The 10,553-nt window shown below is 47.0% G+C and overlaps 4 protein-coding genes across 5 annotated transcripts in view; 2 read left to right on the forward strand and 2 right to left on the reverse strand.

Annotated features, from left to right (window-relative positions):
• Positions 1–1,133, forward strand: part of LOC103131143 (tropomyosin alpha-4 chain-like) — a 12,222-nt gene extending 11,089 nt beyond the window's left edge. For both annotated transcript variants that reach the window (XM_007542726.2, XM_007542725.2), the window contains exon 9: positions 615–1,133. In XM_007542726.2, coding sequence (XP_007542788.1) covers positions 615–697 — 83 coding nt within the window. In that variant the 3' untranslated portion in view covers positions 698–1,133. The remainder of the gene's footprint in view (positions 1–614) is intronic.
• A 351-nt stretch (positions 1,134–1,484) lies between these two features.
• Positions 1,485–3,720, reverse strand: pmvk (phosphomevalonate kinase). The gene is made up of 5 exons (XM_007542724.2): positions 3,423–3,720; positions 2,634–2,697; positions 2,412–2,564; positions 2,157–2,286; positions 1,485–2,078 (listed from the first exon to the last, which is right to left on the reverse strand). The coding sequence occupies exons 1-5, from the start codon at positions 3,692–3,694 to the stop codon at positions 1,903–1,905; spliced, it is 795 nt and encodes a 264-aa protein (XP_007542786.1). The 5' UTR covers positions 3,695–3,720; the 3' UTR covers positions 1,485–1,902.
• Positions 3,720–9,242, forward strand: decr1 (2,4-dienoyl CoA reductase 1, mitochondrial). The gene is made up of 11 exons (XM_016666420.1): positions 3,720–3,788; positions 3,909–3,961; positions 6,075–6,271; positions 6,343–6,400; positions 6,472–6,558; positions 6,644–6,791; positions 6,857–6,956; positions 7,027–7,099; positions 7,279–7,425; positions 7,950–8,012; positions 9,025–9,242. The coding sequence occupies exons 2-11, from the start codon at positions 3,920–3,922 to the stop codon at positions 9,082–9,084; spliced, it is 975 nt and encodes a 324-aa protein (XP_016521906.1). The 5' UTR covers positions 3,720–3,788; positions 3,909–3,919; the 3' UTR covers positions 9,085–9,242.
• Positions 9,243–9,378: 136 nt separating this feature from the next.
• The window catches only part of LOC103131147 (purine nucleoside phosphorylase-like), a 4,771-nt gene continuing 3,596 nt past the window's right edge, over positions 9,379–10,553 (reverse strand). The window contains exons 4-5 of the mRNA XM_007542731.2: positions 9,759–9,858; positions 9,379–9,534 (exon numbers count right to left, since the gene is read on the reverse strand). Of these exons, the coding sequence (XP_007542793.1) occupies positions 9,397–9,534; positions 9,759–9,858 (238 nt within the window). The 3' untranslated portion in view covers positions 9,379–9,396. The remainder of the gene's footprint in view (positions 9,535–9,758; positions 9,859–10,553) is intronic.

Consider the following 10,553-nt stretch of genomic DNA (forward strand, 5'->3'; position numbering starts at 1 on the left):
GAATAACATATAAATTGAGGTAGTTTGGCTTTTTTTCAACTCCGTCAGTTTTTGATTCTTTTAGTGAAATTGTTGTCAAATCTCACTTAAATGTGCAGTTAATTCATTTTAATGTATTTTACATGAATTGCATTACTTCACATGTACCAAGTTTTTCATTTTATTCACTAGTTTGTCACCACCTTCAGTTCTGGGTCAACTCCGTCATGCACTGTCAACTCCGTCAGATGGACTTTTTGTTGTTTTTTGGTTTTAAATAATATTTCTTTTGTTTCTTGAGAAGTATTTGTCTGTAAAATGAGTAAAAATATCACTAATAGGGTCATTAAAAATTATTTTCATTTATTTTTGTCAGATGGTGATGACAATGTTCTGGGTCAGGTTGATTAAAAATGTAATAAAAAAAAAACATGTTGCAACTGGGAGCCTGTACCTTAGCATCTTTACATTTCCTAAACATTATTTGTCATATTTGCATATATAAGGTTGAGAAATAACAAAAAAAATTATGGGAAAATTAAAACCCATTTTGTCCCTATTCTCAAGAATCACTGAAGTACTGGTAATCATTAATTGATGGGTAATCAATAACTGCCCGCCTCTTCCTGTTCCAGACGCTCTGACCTCAGCTAGAAACGCCAACATGGAGCTCCAGGCGACGCTGAACCAGACCATGGAGGAGCTCAACTCCTGCTGAAGCTCCTCCCACTGTGTCACCTCCTTCTCCTTCCAGGGGACAGGTGGAGGTGGGCCGGGGGGTGTGGCCTCCTGTCTGGATAAATCCTGATGTCACACATTCCGTCTGTCACCTTTGACCCCATCCCCGTCACTAACCGCTCCCCAGCGTTTGACTAATTCAGTGTTTTCTCTGAATGTTCAGTTTCCTTTGATAATTGATTTGTTAATTAGGGCCAAATATTATTTCAGCCAATAACGTTGAAGGGGCGTGGCTTCAGTGTGTGATCAGCCAATCATGGAAAGACATTCCACTGCCAAATATGGTGACCCAGGGGCCAGAGCTCAGATGAAAGTGTTTTTACCTGGTGATGTCATCACTGTGACGATGTCACAATTCATTCTAATGACCCAAAGCAAAGATTTTATAAAATAAAACCATTGCATGTAAAAACTGATCGACTGGCTCATTGATCGCTGACCGGCTGCTAATTATTGGAATCGTTCTACCGTAGCGAGTTTGAATATTAAGTTAACTGGTTCAGCACCAAGGACATCTCCGTTTCCATGGAAACCTTGTTCCAAGTGGACTGGTTAGACTGGTCCTGACCTGCAGAACCGTCCAACGTGATTACCTCTGTAACCATGGAAACCCAAGCATCGCAATATTTGTAATGAGGTCCTGAGGCAGAAACCAGAACTAGAACCAGTTCAGATCAGAACCGGCCTGGTCTGATCTGCTTGGGTTCAGATCGTTCAGCAGCGCCCCCCGCTGGCCCTGGCCAGAATAAAAACTGCAAGATGAAATATTTAAATTTTAAACAGTTTATTTCTAAAAGGATCCAGAAAAATCATAACTTCATTCATTCAGATTTAAATATTTTCATTCTTTGTCGTTCCTGCTGATGGTACTAAGCAGCCGGTCCGGTTCTGATCCAAATAGAACCCTCAGTTCCTCCTCCTAAACACTAGAGGGCCCTTGCTCCACAGGATTAGCCTCCAGAGGGAAACTGCAGGGGAGTTCTTCCTTCAGCTTTCTGAAACACCTGCTGATCCCTCTCAGCCAATCAGAATGCGGCTCTGAGGTCAGGTGTTTCAGCAGGTCGCGCTGCCCACAGGTGAAGTGGCACATTCTGCACATGCTCAGTAGCAGTCTGTGATGTCATCAGTTTTAATAATTTCTTTTTAAATAACTATGATTAAAATTGAAGCTAATCAATAATAACTTTATTGATCATCTCGGAGCACTGCCACTTCCTGCGCTGCCGCCGCCGCTTCCTGTGCCGCCCTCAGGATGGGCTGCAGCTGCTGGTCCAGGGAGGGGGCATCGGCCTCGTTCCTGATGATCCAATCGAACTCCACGCCGCGGTCCAGCCCGCACTCTGACTCTGCATCATCCACACCTGAGGGACAGGTAAAAATCTGAGCAGGTAGACGGCTGCGCGGCACACAGAGGGAGAGAGAGAGGTGGGTTGGTGTACCTGGCGTAAAGCTCCACCCCCTCTGCCCCCGGGTCTCCTCCGAGCACTGGACTCTGACGCTACGGGTCCGACGGGGAAACTCGGACTGGAACCACTGCAGGTCCGACTGCCGCCTGGCATCGCTCACCACCTGACCAATCAGAGGGCAGAGAGCCGTCCTGACCAATCAGAGGGCAGAGAGCCATCCTGACCAATCAGAGGGCATCCTGACCAATCAGAGGGCAGAGAGCCATCCTGACCAATCACAGCCCTCACCCACACAGGTTGCTGGGCTCCTCTGGTTGCTAGGCGACAGAAGAAACCCGGGTCACGGTTCCGTCGGTCCTCCCCCCAGCGGATCATATCGGCTCGGTACCGCTCCTTGTACGGTCCGGAACCCAGCAGTCGGTTCAGGTCCAGGCCGCGCTCCTGAGGGACAGGCACAGGTAAGGTGGGAGTTACCATGGCGACGGGATGCAGCACATGGCGCGGTCTCACCTGAGCGTACTGCTGCTTCAGGGGCCCGGATAGACGCAGCACGGCGCACACCTCCGGGCCAAGACTGCAGAAGAAGAAGAAAACGTTAGACGGAGCAAGCCGATTGGTCCACCACCCCACAGGTCCCGCCTCCTGAGAGAGACAAACAGGACGAAACCTGAACCAGAACCAAGACCAGAACCAGGACCAGAACCAAGGCCAGGACCAGAACCAGGACCAGAACCAAGACCAGAACCAGTTACTTGAAGAGGCTCGACAACCTGATATGACAGGCTGGTTCTGTTGTGGTTACATTCTTGTAATGACTGGATCCAAATATGACCAGAACCAGAAGACCGGTACTGTGGTTGCTCTGAATTTTTGGACTTCATTGGTTCTGAAGGTTCTGTTTGACCCATCAGAACCTCAACATAAAACTCTTCACAAAAACATTTAAACCTGGACTTTCAAAATAAAAGCTTCACCTGCTTCAGTCAGACACTCGTTGTCATGGAGACGAAACCAGGTAAGAGTTGGACATGGAGGGACACCCCCGACCCCCGGATCACAACTCTGATCAGAACCGGACCGGCTGGAGGAATCTGCTGGTGACGGATCTGATCCGAGGTTCTGGAAGGTTCTGTGAGGAACACAAACCGGGTCACCTGATCAGAACCATCAGCGACCTGGAACCAGAGTCATTCAGGACCAGGACCGCAGAGGTTCTGATGCTTCATTCATAAAGGAAACAGTCACGTGACTCCAATGTAAACAACCCGAGCCCGTGTTCTTATCGGAACCGAACCTTACCGATCCTGGATCATGTCCGTTATGTAATCTTTCCCTGACTTCCGCTTCCCGCTGAAGACCAGAACCAGTTCGGGTCCAGACGCTCGGTTCTCCATCTGTCGGTCTACCTGAGGCGCTGTTGATTCCGTTCTTGGACCGGACCAGAACCGGAACCGCACCGGGAAGCTCTTCTCCTCAGGAGCCAAGTGGACTAGGAGGTTCTGCTGGAACCGGGGAAGGACCGGTTCGACTCGGAGAACCACGTGACCATCATCAGATCCAGACCGAACCATAAATGGGGAACGGAACCGGAACCAGATCAGAAACTACAGGTTCTGGCTCCGAGTAAATGCCGGGATTTGTTCTGTGTTCATTAAACTATTAAAGGTAAAAACAATAAAAGCTTTTTTTACTTATTTTTATTGAAAAAAAAACATTAAAATAAAAAGTTGTTGTCCCGCCCCCCCTCATGTCGTCAAGGTGGAACAGTCTCTCATACGTCATCAGCTGAAACCAACATGGCGGCCGTCATGTTGAGCTCAGGAAGGAAACTTCTGCAGGTGAGATCAAGCAGCGTCTGCGACGTCAGAGAGTAAAGTATGACGCGTCATGTGTCGGACGGGAGGAACGTTAAAGTTTTAAGTCCGGGTTGACCTTTCACCCCGTTCACTCCGACATCGAAAAAGACCCCGACCAGCTGTAGTTTACATTTTCAGCACCAGGGGGCCACAAGTTTGACTTTTTTTTTTTTACTTTATTTACAAACAAACAATGTACAATTGTATACATAAATTCGCTCGAGGTGCTGGGGTAACAAATCCATAAATTTCATGAGAAAGAAAAAAAAAAAGACAAATTTAAATTACAAATTTAATTACAAAATTACAAGTTTGATATTTATTCGTTTTTTGACGGTGACGTCAGAATGTATTTCCACCAGTCCTGGCGTGACCCTCTCCGCCAGAGGGGGCAGCGTGGGGGCACAAGCCCCACAGATGACTGACACATAACCAGGGGATTATAAAGTGTTCAGAATCACAAACACAATAAACATAAGAAAATGTATAACTATATGTATAGTTCTGTTAACTGTTCCTGCTTCTGTCTTCTGATCGTAGTCTGAAAACACAGGGGAGATATTTCCTCCAGGGCCGAAGTAGGCCTTGTCTTCGGGGTGAACTCCCTCATTTGCCTGTAACGGGGCAAAGAACATGAACCTCGCGGTGGCACCGAGGTGCTGAAGAGATCAGTTTAAGAGCTTAGCAATTACAGGCTACACAAACTTTTCCTAACTGCCGCTGCCACTCACTGTGTCAGTCAGTGTTCTCCTTAGACCTCATAACGAGCCATCATTTGATGCAGGTGTGTTAAACCAGGGAGAACTAAAACATGCAGGATGCCGGGCCTCCAGGACCCACCTGGGGACCCCTGGTTCACAGGTTCAGTGACACAAAAATATTGTCAATCCTTTATATTTGAAAACTGTTTTTATTTTTTTAAAACAAACACAGCTTTCTCTGTGAACATTGCAGAATTTCCTAGACAATTTTTTATTGTATGATGATTTATCAATTAATACACATTAAAATCTACTAACATTTAACTGTCTTAAAGGCAATTCCCCTGCAAATTGACTAATTATAGAAATCATTACATAATCAGCTGTTACTCAAAAACATTTATTTTATGTAGCTTGGTATAAAGTGCAGCTAATATGCTAACAAACATCAAATAAAGGACAAATATACAGCATCTATAAATGGAACTAAAATGTCCTTTTTAAAACAAACTATGAATGTTGTGACTTTATGAACCAAAAATGTAACAATAAATTCATCAGTTTGCTCCTCTGGTCTGAAGAAAACATTTGTTTAAAAATCATGATAAATTGAGACTTCATTAAAGTTTTTAGAAAGTTTTCAAAAGTGGATGTTGTACAATAAATCTATTCCATCTTTAGTTTTAATATAATAAAATTTGATCTTCTAACAGGAACGAAGAGCTAAATTATGATATATTTAATCCCAAGTTTTATTCTCAAATACTGCTTTCTAAAAATCACCTCCACTTTAAAGTGAAATAATTTTATTATTATTTACAATCTTTATTCTAACATGTTAATATCTTAATTTAAGATTTGAAATTTATCTTTAATTTGTGACATTTTATTTTACTTTCCTCAGTCAGCTTGTGACTTTATTTCTTCTCTTTCTGGTCAGTTTATCATATCAAACTTCTGATTACTAATGTGCCTTGTCATGATATTTTCTTTTAATTTTCTATCAAGACGGAAAAAACAAAACATTGCAATAAATCCTCCTTTGAACTCAAAACGTCACATGCAGCAACGAATTGTCCACCTGCATGTGGCTTCGTGTGGCTTAACAGAAGGCCAGAAATATGACCAAAAGGGGCGGGGCTAAAGCAGGAAGTGAGAATTTACAGTGCAGGAGGAGGAAGGACTGCCCCCCATGTATCACCATGGTAACAGGGTGCAGGTGCCCATTGCAGCAGCCACGCCCACCTGAACACCTGGATGGCAGAACGTGTCTCACACTGCAGGACGACCAGTTCACCTGGCAATTAATGGATTAATTAAGGAATCTGTTAATTGATTCATTGTAATTATTCTCATGTTCAGGCGCTTTAACTGAACAACTTTGTGTGTCTCAGACCCGGTTCCCCAGGCCGCCAGTCCGGTCCGGTTCGGCCCGTCCGTCCGGGTTCTTCGCTCCGTCCGAAGGCGCCATGCTGCCGGCGGGAAGCTTCAGAGACCGGCTGGCCTTCATCACCGGAGGCGGCACCGGCCTGGGCCGGGCCATGACCATGGTTCTGTCCCAGCTGGGAGCCCGCTGCGTCATCGCCAGCAGGTCAGAGGTCACATCAGAGGTCACATGACCCCATCAGGAAACGTTCCTGAACTTCTGCTTGTCTGGTTCAGGAAGCTCGACGTCCTGCAGGAGACGGCTGGTGAGATCAGCAGCCAGACCGGAAACCAGGTAACCGGGTCGTCCGAGAACCAGAACCGGTCCAGAACCCAGCGTCCGACCCGGTCCGTGTCTGTCCTCAGGTCCACGCCCTCCAGTGTGATGTCAGAGACCCTCAGGCCGTGGCACGCTGCGTGGACCAGATGGTGGCGCTAAGCGGACTTCCTGATGTAAACCAGAACCAGAACCTGTTGCCGTCGTATGTTCAGAGCATTGGCGATGACATCACCCTGTCCTGTGTCCCCATTGGTCCAGGTGATCATCAACAACGCTGCAGGGAACTTCATCTGTCCGACGGAGCGCTTGACGCCCAACGGCTGGCGGAGCGTCACTGACATCGTCCTGAACGGGACGGCGTTCGTCACGCTGGAGCTGGGCAAGAGGCTGATCCAGGCCCAGAAAGGTCAGAACCAGAACCGGGTCCAGAAACAGAACCTGAGCCGTTTTAACTGTCTCCTTGTGTCTCAGGTGCCTCGTTCCTCGCCATCACGACCATCTACGCCGAGTCTGGTTCTGGTTTCGTGGTTCCGAGTGCAGCGGCCAAGGCTGGAGTCGAGGCGCTCTACAAGTCAGTCGGACCCCGATGTGTCGCCCCGGCCCTGTCGTTGCCATGGTAACTGTGTGGCTCTTGCCCGCAGGTCTCTGGCTGCAGAGTGGGGGCGCTACGGCCACAGGTTTAACATCATCCAGCCTGGACCAATCAGGACCAAGGTACCGCCCACTTCCTGTCCTTTCCCTGGGCTGGTGCCATGGTGCCCAGGCCTTGAACTTTGACCTTTCAAGCCCTTCGTTGTAATATGAGTTGCAGTGATTAGTAAGTTTTATTGCTGAGTTTCTGCTGGATTAAACCGATCGACCCATATTGGACTCTGGGTTCTGGTTCTGCTCAGGGAGCCTTCAGTCGTTTGGACCCGACCGGAACCTTTGAGAAGTCGATGATCGATCGGATCCCGACGGGTCGGCTCGGAAAACCAGCTGAGCTCGCCAACCTGGCGGCGTACTTGAGCAGCGACTTCGCCAGCTGGATGTCTGGAGCAGTGAGTTCTGACCCGTTTCTGACCGCAACCGACCAGCATCCTGACCCGGTTCCCATCGGAACCGACTGGAGCTGGTTGACAGTTCTGAGCAGTTAAACCACAGAACCTGTCCAGAACCAGAACAACTGGACAGGTGAGACACCTGTCTCATGTCTCAACAAGCCCACTGCCTCCATGATGAGGTCATTGGTCATGACCTGCTCTGACTGGACAAAGAGAAGATTTTTTCATCACGATTTCTCTGAACGGCCATCTTGGTAGGCAAACGCAGCACAAAGCGTAGATGAACTAAATATAGATGCTCCGACCAACAAAGAGAAAGATACATGAACAAAATGGCTGCTACCGAGATCCGCCGTATTGTTATAATAGCAACACCATGCAAATTGTTAAGGCAGTTAGTTTTGGATACCTACCAAGATGGCCATCAGCTACAAACTTCCCAGAAGTTTGACATCACATGAGAACTTTGTAGTTCTGAACTTAGAAGAAAACATGTGACCTCCACCTGACTGCGTCCACAGGTGATCCGTTTTGATGGAGGCGAGTATGTATCGATGGCGGGAGAGTTTAACGAGCTGCGCAAGGTGAGTGGAGCTACTCACCTGTCTCATGTCTAGTGATGGCATAGTTACTTTGAAAAAGTAACTTAGATTACTGATTACTTGATTTGGAAAGTAACTAAGTTACATTAAGAGTAACTTTTTTAGTTACTTTCAGCAGCTGCTGACGACGCTCTGCACCTGTGAAAATTACATTGAGCTTAATAGTTACAACAGTACAAAAAAAAGTTTGTAATTTGTGTGTGTTTTTGTGTGTCTGGAAAACTATAAATAGGATTTTAAAGCCCCCCTCCTGCCCCGGCCTCCAGGTTCTGCGTTACATTCCTGAGTTTTCTGTCGCAGCGCACAGCGCTCCTGCTGCGGCTCCACAACTCAATGTCCCGCTGCACAGATTTGTGACACTTATCTTAATATTAATAATTATAATGGCATTTAGTTGCACAACTTTACGGACTCGTTCATTCGTGGCTGTTTTCACGTTTATTGCGCTGCTCATATTAGTCTCCATGTTTGTGATTTTCTGGAGCGCAGCGCGAAGCTCGACGTCATTCAGGTAATATATTAACTTCACATGAACAAAAACACAGCGGGACGGATCATCCGTCCTGAAACTAACTGGATGACAGACAAATTCTGGAGTTTATGTCTGCTTATTTCCAAGCCCAAAAGCTCAACTCGTCACATCTGCAAGCGACGTTAGAAACAAAACGATCCCAAAACTGCTTTTCATAATCGGACTTGGCGAGTAAAACTTAAAATAGTTCCTGTTTTTCCAGCAACAAAATGCGCATCTCTCTCCTCCGTCTGTTGTTTATGTTTCTGTCGCATAGAAACGGCGGTTTTTCCCCAAGACGCGTAGAGGGAAAAAAATGAAATTTCAAAAGAAAATGGTAACGCAAAGTGATTTCGATAAGTAACTGTAATCTGATTACTGGATTTGAAACAGCAACACGTTAGATTACTCTTTACTGAAAAAGTGGTGCGACGTCAGTAGCGCGTTACTGACGTCACTGCTCATGTCTCACCTGTCCTCCAGGTGACTCCGGATCAGTGGAAGATGTTGGAGGCCATGATCAAAGGTACAAAGGGGTCGTAGGAAAGCTGACAGCTGATTGGACCACAGAGGCCCCGCCCCCTGCTGATATCTCTACATCTGATTGATTGGTTAATAATTGTAACTAATGTGGTGCAGTCATGTGACTGTCTGCACATGCTCAGTGTGAACCTTGTTCGATAATAAAAGATGAAATGAGAGGCTTCATGTTTCATTAACTGACAAACTGCTGGGTCAGAAAGTTCTGGAGGTTCTAAAGAGACGCGGAGACCAAAGAAGGTTCTTCACTTTTATTGTGAACAGAAATCGACTGGAAACCAGGAGCAGCGACAGGTGTGTGTGTGTGTGTGTGTCTCAGTGTGTGTTGATGTTCTGCTGACAGCGGCCAATCAAAGTGGAGACCAGCTTCTGCAGAAGCTCCGCCCTCATCTTGCAGATCTCCAGGACCTCATCATGGTTCACCTTCTCCTCACGGCTGTAGTCCAGGGACACCTGCAGAGGGACAGGCAGAGACAGGTGAGGACAGGCAGAGACAGGTGAGGACAGGTAGAGACAGGTGAGGACAGGCAGAGACAGGTAGAGACAGGTGAGGACAGGCAGAGACAGGTGAGGACAGGTAGAGACAGGTGAGGACAGGTAGAGACAGGTGAGGACAGGCAGAGACAGGTGAGGACAGGGAGAGACAGGTGAGGACAGGACAGTGTCCTGTCAGAGACCTTGTTGGTGACGAGGGTCAAACCCAGAACTCTGAGTCCGCAGTGCTTCGCCACGGTGACTTCAGGGACCATCGACATTCCTGGACAGACAAGCAGACGTCACTATGACACCCAGCCATCATCCAACATCCAACCATCGTTGACACATTTCCAGACGTTCAGTGAATCAGTCAGGTGTGGGACTGCAGCTCAGCAGGTGAGAAAAGCACATCATAACAAGCGAGCGTTAGCCACAACGACTCGCTGTCTCTCACTGACAGAGGACCCCAGTCTCTCTTCTGCTCCACAGGGGTGTGGCCTAGTCAAAGCAAGGGTCTGTGAGTCCCAGTTGATTAATTTCAGCATCTTCTTGCAGTATGTTGGATCAAAATCGTCCGTCTGCTTTTTATCTCCACTTTCAGATTCACGTTTCATGATTTGGATCTTTGGTCAGATTCTGATGGACGATAGAACCAGATTCAGATTCAGAACCGGAACCGGATCGCAGGGAGACGCAACTTCTGTCTTCAGATCAGGTTCACTGTAAAAATTATCTGGATGGACTTTTGATCGGTTCTGGTTCTGGTGTTGTGAAGTCAGAGGTGCAGGAGGACAGAATCCAGGATGTTGGACATTTAGCTTTAATAGATTCATGATGTTCTGTTCCTGGACAACCCATCTGATCTCCAGAACCGGCTCCATCTGGGCCAAGATCAGGATTCATCAGGGGCCTGTATCAAACCCTGCGCTGTTTTCACACTGAAACTTGGCGTAGGACAAATTTAGAAAAGTGCAGCGAACAAAAAAATCCAGATG

The sequence above is a fragment of the Poecilia formosa genome, unplaced genomic scaffold, assembly GCF_000485575.1.
Source record: "Poecilia formosa unplaced genomic scaffold, Poecilia_formosa-5.1.2 Scaffold723, whole genome shotgun sequence".
Taxonomy (NCBI): domain Eukaryota; kingdom Metazoa; phylum Chordata; class Actinopteri; order Cyprinodontiformes; family Poeciliidae; genus Poecilia; species Poecilia formosa.